Source organism: Bactrocera dorsalis, chromosome 4 (genome assembly GCF_023373825.1).
Source record: "Bactrocera dorsalis isolate Fly_Bdor chromosome 4, ASM2337382v1, whole genome shotgun sequence".
In the NCBI taxonomy this organism is placed as follows: domain Eukaryota; kingdom Metazoa; phylum Arthropoda; class Insecta; order Diptera; family Tephritidae; genus Bactrocera; species Bactrocera dorsalis.
This window is the reverse complement of record NC_064306.1, coordinates 72,607,766-72,626,419: the sequence shown is the minus strand read 5'-3', so window position 1 is coordinate 72,626,419 and position 18,654 is coordinate 72,607,766. Positions and strand designations below refer to the sequence as shown.

Below are 18,654 nucleotides of genomic sequence, written 5' to 3'. Positions count from 1 at the left end.
CGAGGCCACAACTAGTGAAAAAAGTAAACATTATCGATTTTTTATATTTTGATAGTGTACAGAAGCTTGAATAGCAATTACCTGTCTGAAGAACCACAAAGCGGCGGGGCCGATAGATTCCCGGCCAAGCTATTCAAACACGGCGGCAAAGAACTTATAAGGAGCATTCATCAGCTTCTTTGTAGAATATGGTCGGACGAAAGCCTGCCCAACGATTGGTACTTTAGTGTGCTTTACTCAATCCACAAAAAGAGAGATTCCTCAATCTGCGCCAGCTACCGTAGGATAAGCCTCCTCTACATCGCATATAAGGCTTCATTAAAGCCCACAACACTGCTTTAATATGTAAACTTAAGACGAGAGAAGCTTGGAAAACAAAAGACGAAATGACGTGCAAACGTAACGAAAGAACGGGTGCCGGACTCCCAAAATGATAGCAGAAAGTGCTGTTGTCTGTAAAGGGAGTAATTGTTTTGCAGATGAGTGATTCATGCAGCAACAAAGCACAAACAGAAGCAGTCAAACAGACGGGCTGATGTCATGCGGTTAAACTGCAGAGCCGCCGCATTCTGAAGTGAATAGCATGAAAGCAAAAGTGTCACTTATCATGTGATTTATTATTGCTCGTCTAAGTAGTTGACACCAAATGTAATTCCACACACTAACACGCACAGTTTATAGCAGCCAGTGGTGCGAGTAAGCAGTAACATTCCGATGCAGCCGTCACTCCTGCGAGAAAGAGTCACCTACAGGGTCTTTCATGATCTCTGTGTGCGCAAATGTTTAGCAAGTTCAAGTACGATGCAAATTTTATTCATTTCGCTGCCGTCGCTGCAATTACTTTACTTATGTAAGCCCTTACTGCTCGGAATTTCATGTTTAGAAACTATAAATGAAACCACGACCTTGACTTTACATGAAAAGCTTCTTCACTACTCCCATTTCTAATTTATCAGCCCGAATAGCACAGTTGGTAATCACATTTGCTACAACGCTCATTCAGCACACAATTTGCTTACTCAGCACTGCCAACTTTGCTCCCAAATAAAAGTTCTAATTAAAAGAAAACAGAAGCAAATCTTTTAAAAGCTTATTAAAAATTAAAATTAAATAACACAATAAAATTATTTAATATGAGGCATTTGGAAATGCAGACTTCTACGCGCGCTGTAGAGGAAATGCGCAACGGAATCGGAAACTTGCTCTTAACCAACTCGCCAACGCAGAGCAATGCCAAGCGAAATTCGTAGAATAACACACGAAAAAAAAAATAAGTTAAACAAACACTCGCCAAGGTAGATCGCAGTTGCAATGGTGAACGCGAATGCTTTCATTAGCCCAACGATGCAGCTGCGCCTATTGTTATGCTACGTTTGCCGCATTTATCTTCCGCTGAGTCTTCTCATTCAGCTGTGCGCTTTTGTTGCTTTGTGGCTTTGTAAACCCCCAGTGCACTCACATACACATTTTCAGCCACATTCACACACACACTAGCGTTAGGCATTTAATTACCACTTGAGTTGAGTAGCTGGCGCGACGACACTACGGGCATAATTAGACGGCAATGCCACTTCGATGCTTCGTGGCGCTACAATTTTCAAAGTTTACTGCTCAGCCGCCAGCTCACTCACAACATACCAGATGGCAAGTATATTGACAAGCCAACACACAAACCATTACTTAAATTCTTACGGAGGACTACAGAGTTTACACATGCAAGCTCTTGCAAAATTTATCATTTCATTCAAGAAATTCACGCCCTCTGCCTCCACACAAACACACCCACATATAATACACAGAACCATATGATTTGCTTGTGGTTTTCCTTCCACTTTTCCGCGTGTTTTTTTGCCAATTACAAATTCACGCTGTTGCCGCCAACCACGTGCCCTTGCTTACTTATTCACCAACACATGCACACACGCTAACCTTTTAACATCCTAATATATGTTTATCTAACTAATTTAAAATTGAGGTAATTTCAATCAAATCAACCATTACGTATTGTAATTTAAACTCCCTCGCGAAATAACTATACTATAACGGTTAACTACGAGTACTGCTTACAAAACTAAAAATGCCGCTGCTAATCGCTTTTTTCTCAATAATGTATTCTTGACTCTATTTTTTCTTAATTCCCATTCATATTTAGGGTTTTCATTGAATTTTCACCGGTATCCTCCAACTCCTTATCGTGCTGACGCTTTTACTGAGAACATTTAAAAACTGTTTTCTTTGCGAAACACTAAAGCAACTAAATTTCGTGTCTTTCCACTACTAAATTCATGCATTGCCTGTCGTTTCTTTTGTTATATTTATCTGTGTGATACATTTAATCGACTAAAAATTTAATGAACTCAGCGTCTAGTTTATCTGAGGTATTCCGGTGGCGGAGACTTTATTAATTTTATTCAAAGTGGATTTCATGAATATTTATGAGGTCACCAAAGGTTTCACGCCGAACAAGTATATAAGCTTTCACTTTTGATAATCAAGGAAAATTGCCATTATTTACTATCGCAGGATGTTCACTCATACATTTAAATATTGTAGGTAAATTCATATAACTTTACCGACGTCCACAAACTGGAAATCTTCTACTAAGAGTGATTCCATCCTTTCAATAGTATGAGTGAATGTTTATTATACGAAATTATAATCAAACTAATCGCAGATTAGTATTCGTTATATTATTTTATACTCTTGTAAAAACACAAAACTAATCAAGATAAATATACATTGTACATTCTAACAAAATAACCTTCCGATATAAAGTTCTCTATATTATTAAATTAATAAAATAAAAAATTTAAAAAAAGAATGTGAAACGAGTCTACACCATGATATCAAAAAAATAATTATTCGACCAAACTTCGTGTGGGCAAATAAGTATATACTGCGACGTTGTTCCTTTAAATCAATACTAGCAAATAATTTTACAACTTTTCACTGTATGTGCAAATTAAGCAATAAATTTCACGTTAACATCCTAAAGAATTAACTTAGTTCAACTAAAAATTGTTGTTTGAATTGGAAAGCAGAAATCCAAAAGCGAATATTTAAAAATGTTTCTGCAAAATAGCAAACATTTAACTTTCGACCTCGCGCTGAAAGTAAGCAAAAAATAGATTTATTATATCAATTGTAGGTGGAGGAGGCATCACGTAGCTCTCCTATACTATAGGGCTTACATAATCAAAAGTATTTTTATTTTCCACTTCGGCACAACTTGCTGATAATGTATCAATTTTCTACGTGCTCCGTGCAGGATAATATGTGTTGAAGGGCGTCCGGCATGACGTATGAGTAACATTCTGTAAAGACATATTGGTCTATTTCATGCAATCTTAGTAAAGTAATGAAGAAGCCCATCGAAGTAATTGCTGATTGGACTTACTAACTCTTGGTGCATGTGCTGTTTTATATTACCGTAAATTACGTGATCTATTGATATTACATAGAGGCTACACATTTCGCACGTCTGTGTGTGTATGTGTATGTTACGAAATAACTTTTCCTTATATTCCACTTGTTACACTTTTTTGAAACCGCATTGCGATGTAAACATGTCTTAAGATGAGTTTTTGGCAATGAATCACTGCTAACCAATTCGTATTCAGTTTCATGGCAATTTCGCAACTATTATGAAAGCCTGTAAATGAATTATTTAAGCATGGAAGGGCAAAGTTCAAGTGCAACCGTACATTTTATACTATTGCAACTTGCAGGAATATATCTTAAGGTGCAAAATGTAATCCAGAGGATCCTTATTCGACATAAGGTTTGTTAGAAAAACGAAAATCATTTTACATATCCAGTATATGGGAGTTGGGGGTAGTATTGACCCAATTTTATCTATTTTATCAATACCGCATACTATTTACATGTCACATCGATCGATATTTGCGGTAAAAAGTCAACTAGAGATACTGGGGTCCAACCATTCGGAATCTAGGGGCTTTAATAGTTTTTGAACAATTTTTGATCATAAGGTGCCATACTCTAAAGTGGAAGATTTAAGTAGAATTTAAAAAATATGGGAAGTAGGCGTGGTTGTAGTCTGATATCGCCCATTTTTGCGCCCTGATCCTGTTAATCTTTCTCAAAACTCAGCAATCATTTATATAAACATAACTCTATATCTAACTCGATTAATTTTAGGTGATACAAAGAACAAGGTTAGGTGAACCAAAGTGTTATAATCTGTAGCAACATGTTGCAAGAGTACAAAAATTTAATATTGTTGATAAAAATATGAAATAAAATATTGCAAAAATATTTTTATGAACAGGTATTTATAAAACTGCCAAGGACTAATTAAGTTTTTTCTCAACAATTGATTTGTTGCTATGTTGACTGTGATCAACAGCCTAAAGCAACGAAAAATTACTAATTAACAACGTGCCATTCGCTTTTCCGTACCGTTTTCCGTGTCAGCACATCCTTCACAACACTCACACAGAGCAATATGAGCTTACTCTCTGCATATGTCTTCCGTTTGCTGGGAGTAATTTATTTATGTTATATAAAATGAGCGCTCGATGCCAGAATGGCTGCCGCTAATTATATTTTCTATTTATTATCACTTTAAACCCTTTTTACTATCCGCCGATTTATTCATTATGCATAGTACTTGTAAAAATGTGGACGCAAATAAACGTGCTTATAAGTTTTATAAATTCTCGCAATAATATTCGATGTGCATTATGCTACAAGAAAGGGACGTAAGTTAGTGATAAATGGAAACTACACCTTTGTTGATAAATATACACATATTTACATGCAAAGACATCTGTGGAAGGAATGCGGGGTACACCCTACTTACTTCTCACCCGCTCCGATCAGCTCTCACGATGACAATCCAAAAGTGAGGTATGTGGAGGAGTGTTAAAGTGTAAGTGTATATACTATGTTTGCTGTCAATCGACACCGTCACGTACACAAACAATTCGCTTAATGGATATTTACTGCAGATGTTTCTAAGCACGCTAATCTCGATTTTATTTCCAAAAACCAGATTTGTGTCGCAACGCTTTGCGCAGATTGATGGTGCCGCTTTTATTGCCAATCATTGCAAATTTTCATATATTTCATACCGAAAGTACTCTCTTCAATGAACTTAAAGTCCATTCTTACTATACTTCACTCAAAATGTTTATTTTGAATTACAAACATGTAAAGCAAATGAGCCTTTTCAACTTCATTATTTCCATTCAATGACTGCCCACACACTTTCTATCAAAAAGTGAAAAATTGTCACGCCTACAAATTGTCTTTATACTTGCTGTTGGCTAAGCCTTTCTCCGAGCGCATCAAAATAGCATATGATGATTCAAATTGTGCCAATATTTCAGCAATTTACACAAAAATCCACTTAACTGCATTGATAATAGAGCGGAGGGAAACGGTTTGAACCCAACAACGAGTAGTTGGTTAATGAGTGAATGCCGCTGCCAGCTCAAATGCCAAATATTTTGAAAACGAATTTAACGGTACAAAATTAAATGAGCACTAAAAAAAGGAGTATTATTAATCCAAAACTAAGTTTATTGAGTATATTGGTACTCAACATATGCTTTTGACCTATCTTTAGCAAAGAATGCGGTACTCGCATCTATGCGATTAAGTTAAATTCATCTAAACTTTTTCAGCACATTATCAAGCAAATATAAACCCAGTATGTCTAGCCTGATTAATTACAATTAATATCATAAAATTTTTATAGAACGAGCGGTAGACGATTTCTAAGAATTTTAATTTTAAAATAACCTCCACGGGAAAAGCTAAATTTTTTCAAGCTAAAATTTGACAACTTCTCATTTTGCATCCAAATATGGAATACATGTCTGTCTGCATGTTTATTTAATACATCTTACTTAAAATTCAAAAGATTTTCTCAGGGGCGTGAAATTATTCGCGCAGCATCGCCATAATTTTCTATGTTTCACTGTGCACATACACTTTGTAAATACAAATGAAGAGCAGAGTATGAGTACAGTCATAAAAAGATAAGTAAAACGCTAATAAAGATGCGTCTGAAGTCCACCAGGCGGCTGAGGCACGTGAACATTACTAAAAGGATCCAGATTGAATGAAAAGCACAAGTAAATGCTAAATGTATGTGGAGAGGGAATAGAAGAAACTTGGAAACAAAATGAATGAAAATATTTCAAAGTCACTGATTTCCTCTTGACTTTCGCACTATGTGCTGCTAGACTGAGAAGCAGCACGTGACAGGCATACAAATGCCGTTAAGTGCGTAGATATGTGTTCGTTCATATATCACTTCAAGTGTGCTTTGTGGTCACATGCGTGTAACACAGTGAGGCGAAGCGAAGGTTGCTGATTTGCTGAAGACAAATTTGTTGGAGCCACACTCGGCGTTGAAGGAAAACTTGCTGGCGATATTCAGAGGCCGTAGTTCATGCTAACGAAGGTCACATGGACAGCTTAGTGCTGTGGAATGGTAGAAGTTAAGAGGAATATGAAAAAATAATCTAAGGTTAATATCGTTGATATACCAATATCGATTATATAATGATTATATTTTGGGCGCACAACACTCGCTTTGCTTAAATTATCGCTGGTAAAACAATGAAATAATCTTCATTACAAATTTGCGTTTACAAAGCCTTAGACAAATTACTCGAACATACGGGTACTATATTCTAATAACAGCAAAACAACGATGTACAAAATTATTCTGATTTTTGAAGATAATATGTCAACAGCTGTCAACGGCAGCAAACTTGATTCCATGTCACGTGCTTACGTATACACGTGTGCTGATGTTAGCACACTCACACAAGAATTTATAACTGATTGCTTTTTATATATACTTGGAATGTATTTAATTTCGTATTTGCTTATAAAAAATATATTGGAGGGTTGTTTGTGTGTTTAAGGCACAGGGCTGATTGTTCCCAGAGTCATTGTAAATAAGGCATTCTCACAAATTTCCACTTTTTTCTTCATACACATGAGCAGAGCTTATTTTACAGAATTTTGTTTGATTCTCATTAATACCAGCTCATTTCGTTTTTTGTGCAAACTCCGATATGCTTTATTAATGTAAAAGAAATATACACGGCTTCAGTATCCAACTGAGCTTTGCATTATTCTGACTGGTCAAAGGCACTTTTTTGTGTAGTTGTAGCTGCTGTAGCTGCGCTGTAAAGGCACAAAATTTTATCATGAATAGGAGCAGCAATAATAACACAGAAACACATACATTCATTTGTCCATTTTCATGCTGACACAACTCTACCTCTTTCCTCTCACTAAAGGGCTAGTGTAAATGTTTCTGAAATTTTCTGGTATTCTGGGCTGTCATTTTAAAATAATGTGATTGGTCTTACATCGTGGTTGTTGCTTCTTCAATTATCTTATTTTCTGGAAATTTTTTTTCTCTTATTCCAAATCAAATACCTTCATAGCATATTTTCAGGCGTCCGAGCGTCATAAGAAGCAAAAATGCTTTTCATATCATTTCATGTCAACAGACTAGTATAGAGCGAATAAGGTTCCGATCCTAAAACACACACCCGAGAGGTCCACATAAAGAAATTTCTTTTTTGCATAGTTTTATATTTTTGCGCTTTCACAGCTTCCTGTTTTGTGGTTTTCCTTTGTGTTAGTGTACACAATGCTGAAGCCAAATTCACACTTTGTATGTTTTAGCTAAGCCTTTTTGGGTAGTCATATAAAGGAATACCACCGACCTGTATGTGTTTATTTATGGGCATACACTGGTTTATTCACACTTGAATGTAGACTAAAAATGAAAACTGAGCAAAATTTAACAAAAGTTTTTTTCCATTCAGACAAGGAGAAAAGGACTAAAAATATGCCTAGGGCTGTCTATGTCCACTTTTGGGGAAATTTTCTGACAATCTCACTAACGTGTGAATATAATGGAAACATTTTTGCAAGTGTTTCCTCACTATGAGCAAATAAAAACGAATTTTGTATACTTATGCATACTATTAACCAACCGCTAGCTATCTCATTTGCATGAAAACCCTTCTTATCTAATGCGCTTCGGAAACTGTATTTAAATTTAACTAAGTATTCGGTATCCAAAAGGAGTTCTCGTGTGTTTAAATTGCATTCAATGATTGGACTTTAAAACCGTTTGTGATCACTGTACCACTTTAAATGTTAACGGTTATCAATGTAGGTACAAGCATCCACCTTTGCATATGCGGTCACTCTCCAATTGCTAAAAGAACCAACTGAACTTTACATAAAATTGTGGAGGCTTCACTTTGTACGAGTAAAATCAAATGAATGCCACCAATCAGCCGCTTTGCTATCGTTTTAACAGCCTTTGTTTTTATTGCTGGCCCAGCTGCGCAGTGCCAACGATAACAAGTTCCACAGTGACGCTAACGCCAATGGCAATGGGAACAGCTATAACTGCCGTAAAATCAAAATAAACCAACTGCAAAGCAAAGCCACAGACAAGCGGCACGCGGTTCTGCATAGCCGGTGGTGTTCCATCTACTCGCACTTCCGCTACCACAACGGTCAGTGTAACGGAAATGACCCTACACGCGTAGTGACGAAGCGAATTTATTATATATGGGAATATGGATGTGAAATGTGTGTGTGTTAACCTACTTGAAAGCCTATGCTCGATGTTCAACGTTTGCACCTTTTCGTCGCCATTGATGCGAGTTTTGCCACACCACGCGTCGCTTTCAGAAGCAAAAATAAACAAACAGAAGTACGGACAGACACAAGCAAACAAACAGCTGTGGTAGATGTTAAGGAAGCACCGGCAAAACGCATTCCGAAGTTACGCATACGCCCCGCTGCACCGACCAACGCTTCAATCCAAGCGATCATTTGAGTTGTTGCTTTTGTTGATGATGGTGTTGTAGCACGCAAAATAAGTCATTTTAAAGTCTCATGTGGGAAACGGTCAACTAACTAGCATCAGCGCAAGTAGGCGTGTTGCCTCACCAAAAAAACAAAGATGAAGCGGCACACAGCTAATTACCATGGAAACGCGCATAATAAGAAAATGATCTAAAAAGGTAGCGTTTTTGTTGTAATTTTCATTTAACTTTGGTTAGTAAATTGCATGAAAGTTGGCGCGGAGATTTTGCTATTGGCATTCCACGCAATGAGTTTTGCCGGCAGTAATTTCTTTCCAAAATAAAAATAATCACTTCAATTGTGGTGGCTGGCGCTCAAAACAGAATTAAATGCTACTTATTGCATTTTTCCCTTTTTCCTAGTATTTCATTCTTGGTTTTGTTGGCGTTTCTCGGTTTTTAGTTTCACGCAGCGGAGCGCCCCTAATGAGTTGAGTTGCATAACAAATGTAATGAGCAAGCCGACGGTGAAGCACAAATGAAAAAGTGTTGAAAAACTTGTCATGCAACTTCCGAACAGTTTCACGCCACAACAACAACAATAATAAAAGCAAGTAAGGAGGCGCTAAGTTCGGGTGTAACAGTACCTTTTATACTCTTGGCACTTGCAAGAGTCACAGCCAGGGGAATGCCTTAAGGTACAAAACGTTAACTAGAAGATCGGAATCCAAGCAAATATAGTGGTAGTGTCGACCCGATTTTATCTACTTTAGGCACAACGATGGACTGTTATCAGTAAAAAAAACACTTTCTCATTTTTATTGAGATAACTCACATGTTGGCCGATGTATGAGGTATAAAATGACCTGGAAGCTCGAAAATCATTATATTAGGTATATATGGACTAAAGGAAGCATGGACCTCATCCGATCCACTTGTAACACATGGGCATACTATGTTAGAATAATGTTACCTACCAAATTTAGTCGAAATCGCTCGGTCAGGTCCCGAAATATGTGATTTTACCAAAAAAGTGGGCGGTGCCACACCCATCGTTCAATTTTTACACCGGCTCGTAAAGAGTTCTGCCATCCCATCTTGGGCGTACAATTTTATGGCTCTGGCGCATTTATTTATTGATTTATCGCGCTTTTAGAAGTTTTTGCTGTTATATGGGAAGTAGGCGGGGTTATTGTCCGATTTTAGTCATTTTCAAACTGTCTGCAAAAGTTTTTCAGGGAAATGCCCATCTACGAACTCAACATTTTTTTGGAACCTACATATAAAGTTTCATAAAAATATTTCAATTTTTACTAAAATTACAGCTTGTACGAACGGACGGACAGACAGACAGTCAGCCGGATTTCAACTCATCTTATCATCCTGATCATTTATATATACTATATATAACCTCATTTTTGTGTCGCTTAGTTTTAGGTGATACGTACCACCGTTATGTGAACAAAACTATTATACTCTGTAGCAACATGCTGAAAGAGTATAAAAAGAATGGGAGCAACATAGCAAACCACAATCTCATAATTGCGTTAAGCGAAAATAAAGGCAAAAGAGAGACCATAAAATTTACTAAATGAAGATAATAAATAACTGTAAACCCTTTCGGCTAATTGCTACTTGATTACTTTAAGCAAAAAGAAAATAGGAAAGAGGCAAGCGGAATAATGCAACGTAATTCCCAAAAGTTACTGTGCAAAAAGATACTCACTCGCTTAGGAAATTAATTTTATTTTCCCTCAACAAACTCTTTTAATTTAAAAACGACAACAATGTTTAAATGGGATCCTAAACAAACTCGAGTTGTAAGGCGTCCAAAAGCATTGTCACTTTACCCCAAAATTATTCTCAGTATCATGAGAAAGGAATTCCTTTACTTCTTTGCATCACAAAATATTTTGGCCAAAATGAATCTTAAAAGCGACAAGAATTCACCAGTGCTTCAAGGCAACGCGAGTGGTTTGGATAAATGAATTTTAAATTTTTCCCAAAACTCGTTGAGCACACCAGCATGAAATATCTGCCAAATGCTTTGCTTGCATGAGACCTCCGCTCTTCTTCATTTTTGGCATATTTGCATTTAAATTTATTCGCTCAGAATTTGTTACATTTTGCTCTTCTTTATGAAGTCAAGACATATTTGTTTTTGTTGTAGCGTTGCAAATGAAATGTGTTGCCACAACACACGTAGACATGTAATGGCGGATTTTCCGCTCAACTTACACAGGCGGTCGGTTGTTTCTGTACCTACATAGATCTTGAAACAACAACTGCAGTCTACAACAATTTGCTCTCATATCCCCGTCGATGCTGAATGCTACTTCAACAAATTTGTCTTCACCAAACCAGCAATTCTCGCATTTTTAATGAAAATTTAAAATCTCGACCTACAAAGAATTTGATATTATATTTCGCATGAAGATATGTATATCAACGTCCAACCACATAACAGTGATTAATTACGTAATTATAAATTCAAATTAATTTCCAATTGAAATCATATTCATGGCTGTGATATGATTAAAGTAATTAGATAATACAATTTTCGTTTTGACACTTTTGAATGACCAACCGCAGCAATTACATAAATTTGTACCAAATTTCACCGCCAGCACACGAAACCCGAAGCGACAAATTGAATTAAACAGATGTCAAATTAGTGAAGCCAGAAAATTTATAAAAATTTGCGAATCGGACTCCGTTAAATGGCTCAAACTGCAGCAGAAACTGTGTGAATTCCCAAAGCAGGCGCAGATTTACTGTTTTGTGAAAACATTGTCAACACCAAAGCAAACGAGCATGTTGTTGTTATTGGCGTTTATTTATTTACAGCACACCAACAAGCGGCAATTTGCAAACATTTTACAGCAACGAATTTTGTTGACGTTAACGATTTTTGTGCCGCAATTATTCACCGACCTTATGCAATAACAACAGCGGGAGCCAACTCAGTTGCGAGCAAATCAAAAAGCGCACAAACAATTTCGGACGAAATTTTCCGGTTATTTGCGAAAATCATTGTGGCAACCCTAATTAGCCACAAAGTCCGAGGGTTGCCATATTGTATGTCGTACATTCCGTATGAACGTGAGTGTATATGTGTGATCTCGTGCTCTTCAGCATTTTAGTCGTTCTTAATTTACGGCCTAATTGCACAGTCGTTTTGTGATTCTGGTTTTTGGAGGTACTCTCTACAATTTTGTAGTTTTATAAATATTTATTTTTTCCTTAGTTTTATTGTGTTTTCATGCATGACTTTCTACTTTAAAAGCTGTCAAAGGAAAATTTGAAATACTAAATTAAATTTGTTCTCAAAAACCCAACACAACAAAAGCCACTTACACACATATTAACTTTAAAGGAAAAATAGTTATTTTCAAATCAAAATATAAATGTGAATAATTATCTAGCAAAAAATCCAGTTAGAATGTTGCGCTGGTTTTGGTGCGGCAGTTGAAGCAATTTATCTAGGTAGAAGTAACGGGTGATCCAAGCGGAGGTACTTTTTCGATAGCATTTTTGTGACAGATCACGCGTGAATCATGTTAAACTGTCATGTTATTGTTGACATTTCTGCAGGAAAGACTTAGTCCTGAACAACGTTTACAAATCGTTCAACTTTATGACGTAAATTCACGTTCTGAACAGAATTTGTTTCGCGCACTTCATTTAATATACATATAGTCAATAAAATCGTCATGCCGAGTGTACTATTCGTAACATCATCACCAATCATGTGACACAGCATACCTTATTAGATAATATTCGACCGAATAAACCTCGTCCAGCGCGCAGTGAAGAAAATATAGTAGCCGAAGCTGAATGTGTACACGCAGACCGTGGAGAGTCGATACGGCGCCGTTCGTAGCAACTCGGACTGACTTATAGAAGGACTTGGTGCATTTTACATCGAGATCTTAAATTGAAAGAGTACAAAATACGGCTCGTGCTAGAAATCAAGCCGCTAGACCTTCCCAAGCGACATATCTTCGCTCCATGTGCTCTAGAAAAGTTCCAAGAAGGTCCGACGTTTTTGAACCCAATTTTGTTCAGCGATCAGGCCTATCTCAAGCAAAATTGTCACATTTGGGATGAAGAATAACCTGAAGAGATTCCAATGCTGCCATATCAATCAGAAAAAACAACGGTTTGGTGTAGTTTGGGGGACGGTGGAATCATTTGTGCATATTTCTTCAAAAACGATGCCAGTATGAACGTAATAGTCAATGGCGACCGTTATCGCGCCATGATAACCGACTATTTGGTCCCTGAAATTGAAGTTAATGATCCCAGCAATATTTAATTCCAACAAGACGGTACCACTTCCCACAGATCGCTTCAATCAATTGATTTATTGAAACAGAACTTTGATGAGCAGATAATTTCACGTTTTGGGACGGTCGATGGGACACCAAGATCATCTGTTATCACATCGTTAGTCCTTTTCTTGTGAGGAGTCTAAAGTCTAGGCGGACAATGCCGCTTCGATTCAGGCGCTTAGAAAAACATCACGCCTGTAATTCGCTAGTTATCAGTCGCACTGCTTGATCGAGTCATCAAAAATCGGACTCAATGAATGGATCATCTGAGTCCTAGTCGCGGCACATTTAAAAGATATAATCTTCAAAAAATAATGACAACAAATGTTCTTTGGAATGATAATAAACATTCTCGATTAGATTTAAAATTTCTGTGTTTTTTCTTTAAACAAAGTATTCGAAATGGATCACCCTTTAAATAAAAACTGCGTTACTTACAAATTTTTTTATGAATGACTCAGTAGCATGGAATTTAATTTCCTGAAGATTAATTAAATAGATAATCAGCAAGCTTTGGTAGAAAAAACTAACAATTATGTGGAACTATTAAATTTGTGCGTGCCAGTCAGTGGCATGTTGCAAAAATTAAAAAAAAATATTGTTTATCATTGTGTATTGTGTACAGTATTAGGTTTAGTAAAAAGACATCTATTAAAATGAAGTTTTTATTTAGTATAAGTAGAATGCTGTAATTTATCCAGATGGAAAACACTTCCTCTCTTATTGGTCTGACCTGAACGATTATGGCCGTCAGGCGGTTCAATTGTAGGATCTGTACTGTACTGCCAAATTACGATATTCTAAGAGTAGACGATTCTCGGCCAATGCCACTGAACACCTTCCCTTAACTTTAGGTAACCAACATTTCATCAACCATCGTCTTCAGAAATGGCAACGAATCGCATATGGAAATTCAATCCACGAGGTTTTTTTGCTTTAACTTGTTAAAATAGTTCTAATCTTTAAGTTCTGGACACTCAAACTAGTGCTTACATGACGGTCAAACTCGATGATTTCCTTGTCTTAACGAGAGTTTTAATAATGAGAGCATTGCGGTTCCTGAGTAGCTTTACGAGAATTTGATTAATATATTTCCAGTAATGCATATTACATAAACATTTGATTACTCTTTACTTAAGACTCATCCAATGTCTGCAAAAAATAATCAATACCTATTTTTTTATAACTTAAGACTAAAATATTAAAGAAAATATTATCACATATTTGTAAATACCATCGACAATACCATCCTCAAAACTAACGAATACTTTTTTTGTGCTCTTTTTTTTGCAGGATGAGAAGAATCAATTGCTAATAACAAATATTTGGCTCAAATTGGTAAGTTGGGAATCAAAATAGCAGCAAATGCAATAAATATTGTCACACCCTACAATAACAAATACCACTACACACATTCACACTCGTCAGACGAAACTAAACCGAATCAAACGTAAATGAATAAAAGCCGAAAATAACAAATAAATAACGAAGCATTATGTAAATAAAACACAGCAAAATAAACAAACTGCTAGTCGGAATACAAATTTATTCAAATCTGGACATGTCCGAGCGTCAAATAGTTCGATTAGAGACGCATTAATCTTCAGCGTCGGCAAATCGTCTGTCCAGGGAGTGATGTCAACATCTATTACGGACACACTTGCGCAGAGACAGCAAATAAACATAATTTGTGTGCAAGTGGCGGGAGAAATAGGAATTTATATTTGGAAGAGGCAATATTGAATCCTAGAATTCGATTTATCACAGAGTTCTTTAAGACATTTCACTTTCTGTTTATTCCTTTCTTAGGGCGTGATTTGATGAGTTTGTGCACTAAATTTATCGCCTTTCTTTTGCCTAACAAAACTCATTGCTGAACGCTTGAATAATTACCTTCATATGACCAGGCGAAACTCTCATATTGGTGATTTTTACTGGTGAGCAATCTGCCATCAGAACGTTATGCAATAGATTTTGCTCACTCTGTCACGTACCAAATTTGGTTGAAAACTATAAGGCCGGTCGGGTCTCGAAATTTCACCCAAAAATGAACGATGCCACACCCATCAGGGAAACGTTGCTCAGTAAGGATACGTGTCAAGTGCAAGAAGAGCTTACTTTGCCATTGGGGGTCACCCGTCAAGCCATTCCTAGGAGACTACATGTGCAGGGAATGGTTTAGAAACAAGGAACTTGCTTTTTTATGATCTCAAAACCAGGAGAACAACGTTCGGCCTCCCTACAAGTTAACGCTTAAATGGCAAGTCCTAACCCACCCGCCATATTTCCTAGATATTGCACCGCCCGATTAATATTTGCTCGTAAGATGGTCCACTTACAAAACGACATCGGATTCTGACTTGATTATTGGATTGCATCACAAGCTGAGCAGATGTACCGTAATGGTATTTAAACTAGTTATAGGCAATACTTCCAATTACATTTTGATTAAAAAAGGGAGAACTTAATAAACCTAATAATCTCCAACTTAGTGATTCGAAAGCATGAAGAAAACTGTAAGAATTACAGATTAAATCTAGATTTTCCTTTGCTCCGGGGAAATTTTATCAAAGAAGTCGTAGTAATAAACAAAGAGAATAAAAGATAAGATATTGGATAAAAAGTGGATCCAGACTAAGTAAACGTGTGCAACTAATATATAATGAAAATCAATATTATTCTATAAAGAAAGAATAAAAATGTCAAAACCCTCGAGAACAAGCTAAACTGACAGACAAATACTTGAAACAAAGCACGGCAAAAAAATTTAAAAAGAAAAAGAAAAAAAAACGTATAACTGACGTTTGCGTCCAAATCTTCACTTCTCATCTCGCCTGGTACGCCTTGATATGACGAAGAGTGACAATCCAATACCAAAGCAAGAAGGGAAAGTGCTCAAAACGTGCATCAAACAGAAAAATACAGTTCAAGAAGCGAAGAGAGAAACATTCAAACAATTTCAATTACATTCTAGCGACAAATCTGCAATTCACTTAAACGGCTAAGCGGCTTTTAGCGAAATTTGATGATGAAGTTGGATTTAATGCACTCACACCCTCAAGCAGGCGCTTAGGAACAAGATTTATGTTCTTTTAAATCTCTATCCTCCTTCCAATGCAAATACAGTTACTGAATTGGAACTTAAAAAGGCGCATTTTTAATTTGAAGGGTATGGGTGGGAGTGGCGGTGTGACGGTGCGTATGAGTGACATTAATTGCTTGTCACTTACGTATGCTTGTAATTGTAACTGCTCATGAATGATTGATGTAAGTTTGTTTGTGTGTGACGTACTTAGCTATTCGCACTTAGAAACCATTTACCTTATTATTCCCATAATGACAACAACAATCATGTCAGTAATTTTGTTCTCATTTCTTCACATTTCCACAATTACCGATCACTCATTTATGAATTATGGCGTGTAAATAGCACACAAGCTAAACGAAATGTGGCACATGTGCCAAAAAGCTTCTCAAATACCTGCTTGTATGTATATTGTACATTCTCGAAGTCGCTTTGTTCGTTTTGTGCTCAAAACATATGGCGCAGTGGTTGATGCCGCTCGTTTTTGGAATTTTAGAACTTTCGTCCGCCTTGCAGACCATCCGGTTCCATTTGTAATAGTTTGTAAGTCACGTTTCTCTGTTGCGGTCACCATCCGCTACTCCTTTGCCACAACTCACGATGAAATGCCTGCCGTCACTCAGCTTGCAGCACTGCCTTCTTGTAATTTGTCTCTTTCGACTATTGTTCTAGCGCTGGTTATTTGTTCAAGCATATTGGCGAGTCTTTATTTTCGTTTGCTTTGCCAAAATTGCTTTTTGCGGAAATTGGAAACCTCTTTTTCCGTTCCCAATAGTAGAAATATGCACATATTTGTCACAGATTGCCCACTGATGAAGAAGAGCGTGTCTGTATATTCAAGAATTCCACAATCACTTGCCTCCCCATCATTTATTTGCAGCCGCTTCCATTTGTGCACATAAAAATTAGATCCAAATAAACAAAAACTGGCACGGCAGGCTCTTCAAATGAAGAAAATACAACATGAAAATAACCACGTCTCTAATGCAGTGCTGGTCGCCATCTACTTGTCTCTCGACCAAGTTCCCATTTAAGGCTCTCCTCAAGCATTTCTCTCTTTCCTCTGCATCATTCATATGGCATTAGTGCCTTCGTCGAACCCGCTCACATGTTAATACTATGCAGTCGCTGAAATCTAAATTAGTGGCTAAAAGCGCCTGAAAGTGAGTACTTGCATAAGCGCTATTCTCCCTTCCATATTCCATAAGTTCGTTCAAGCAATTTGTCCGCTTTGCATACCGCTTATGATTTGGCGGTTGCGCCAAATGCTCTGTGATTACTTCTGGCAACACATGTACTTAGGAAATTGCATTTTAGCGCAGCAAACAATGCAACGCTGCGCTATTAATAACGGTTTGCCAAAATTAGGCCGGCATAACGAATCTTAAATAAAAGCTTTCGATTATTGTTGTTGTTTTTTAGAGCGAAATTGCTGTGCAATACATCGGTAAGCACTGCGGCGGTCGTAAAAAACATTAACTGCAGGATTGCTATTTTATTTGGTTAATATGGTAAAATCTATTAAATGAAAGTTTTTAACTTAAATTAACAAGTCGCCGTTATAGTTTTTAAAATGTTTTCATCTATTTTAAAACTCGAATGGATTTAACTCTAAAACAATCTCACAAGTTTCTTGAAAACAATTAAGAGTAATTTTTCATCTATATTTAAAATTTAACGCTTCTGTTTTACCACTTAGGAATGGAATGATATGAACTTGCGCTGGAACTCAAGCGAGTATGGCGGTGTACGGGATCTCCGCATTCCCCCACACAGACTTTGGAAACCGGATGTGCTCATGTACAACAGGTGAGTAAACTATTTTAGTGTTAACAACAACAAAAAAGCTGTCTTACTTTTACAAGTGAGTCATATAGCATAAAAAGCCAAAAAAGACATACATGTTTCGGAAAAAGCATACAAATGCATATAAACATAGAGTTTTACACATCCGAAAATATTCCAACAGACCTACATTATCTTCTCGTCCTGACCGCAGACAATAAAAAAGCCTCTTCTTGCGTTTGTAGTTGTTGCCCTCACTAATGCTGTTTGTGGCATCTGCCGAGCTGCCTTCAGCGCTGCAGTGACTAGTCCTCCGGGCGCGATGATTACTCCATTCAAAAGCTTATTTTATTTATTCCTGCAGGCACGTTAAAGTCCCTGAGCATTTAATGCAGGTCACTACAGTAATTTTCTTCTTTTCATTGTTTAGTTTGGCTCTAAGCTCGCCGTTGCAACTTCATATACATGTATATAATCAGTGGTTTATTGTGTTCATCTCCTTGTGTTCATATTCTCACTGTTAACATTAGGTAGGCAAGTTAAAACAAGAAAAATCATCGTTTCGGTTTCTCCGAAGCTAGAATACCCTTCACAAATAAAAAAAATCGAAATATATGTTAGGCAGTCG

At 36.9% G+C, this 18,654-nt stretch overlaps 1 protein-coding gene across 9 annotated transcripts in view; it reads left to right on the top strand.

Moving 5' to 3' along the window:
* Positions 1 to 18,654, top strand: part of LOC105231402 (neuronal acetylcholine receptor subunit alpha-7) — a 193,922-nt gene that overhangs the window by 139,274 nt on the left and 35,994 nt on the right. For 7 of the 9 annotated variants that reach the window (XM_049454411.1, XM_049454405.1, XM_049454406.1 and 4 more), the window contains 2 exons: positions 14,450 to 14,494; positions 17,941 to 18,050. In XM_049454411.1, coding sequence (XP_049310368.1) covers positions 14,450 to 14,494; positions 17,941 to 18,050 — 155 coding nt within the window. The remainder of the gene's footprint in view (positions 1 to 14,449; positions 14,495 to 17,940; positions 18,051 to 18,654) is intronic. The other 2 variants (XM_049454408.1, XM_049454413.1) reach the window with 1 other exon arrangement.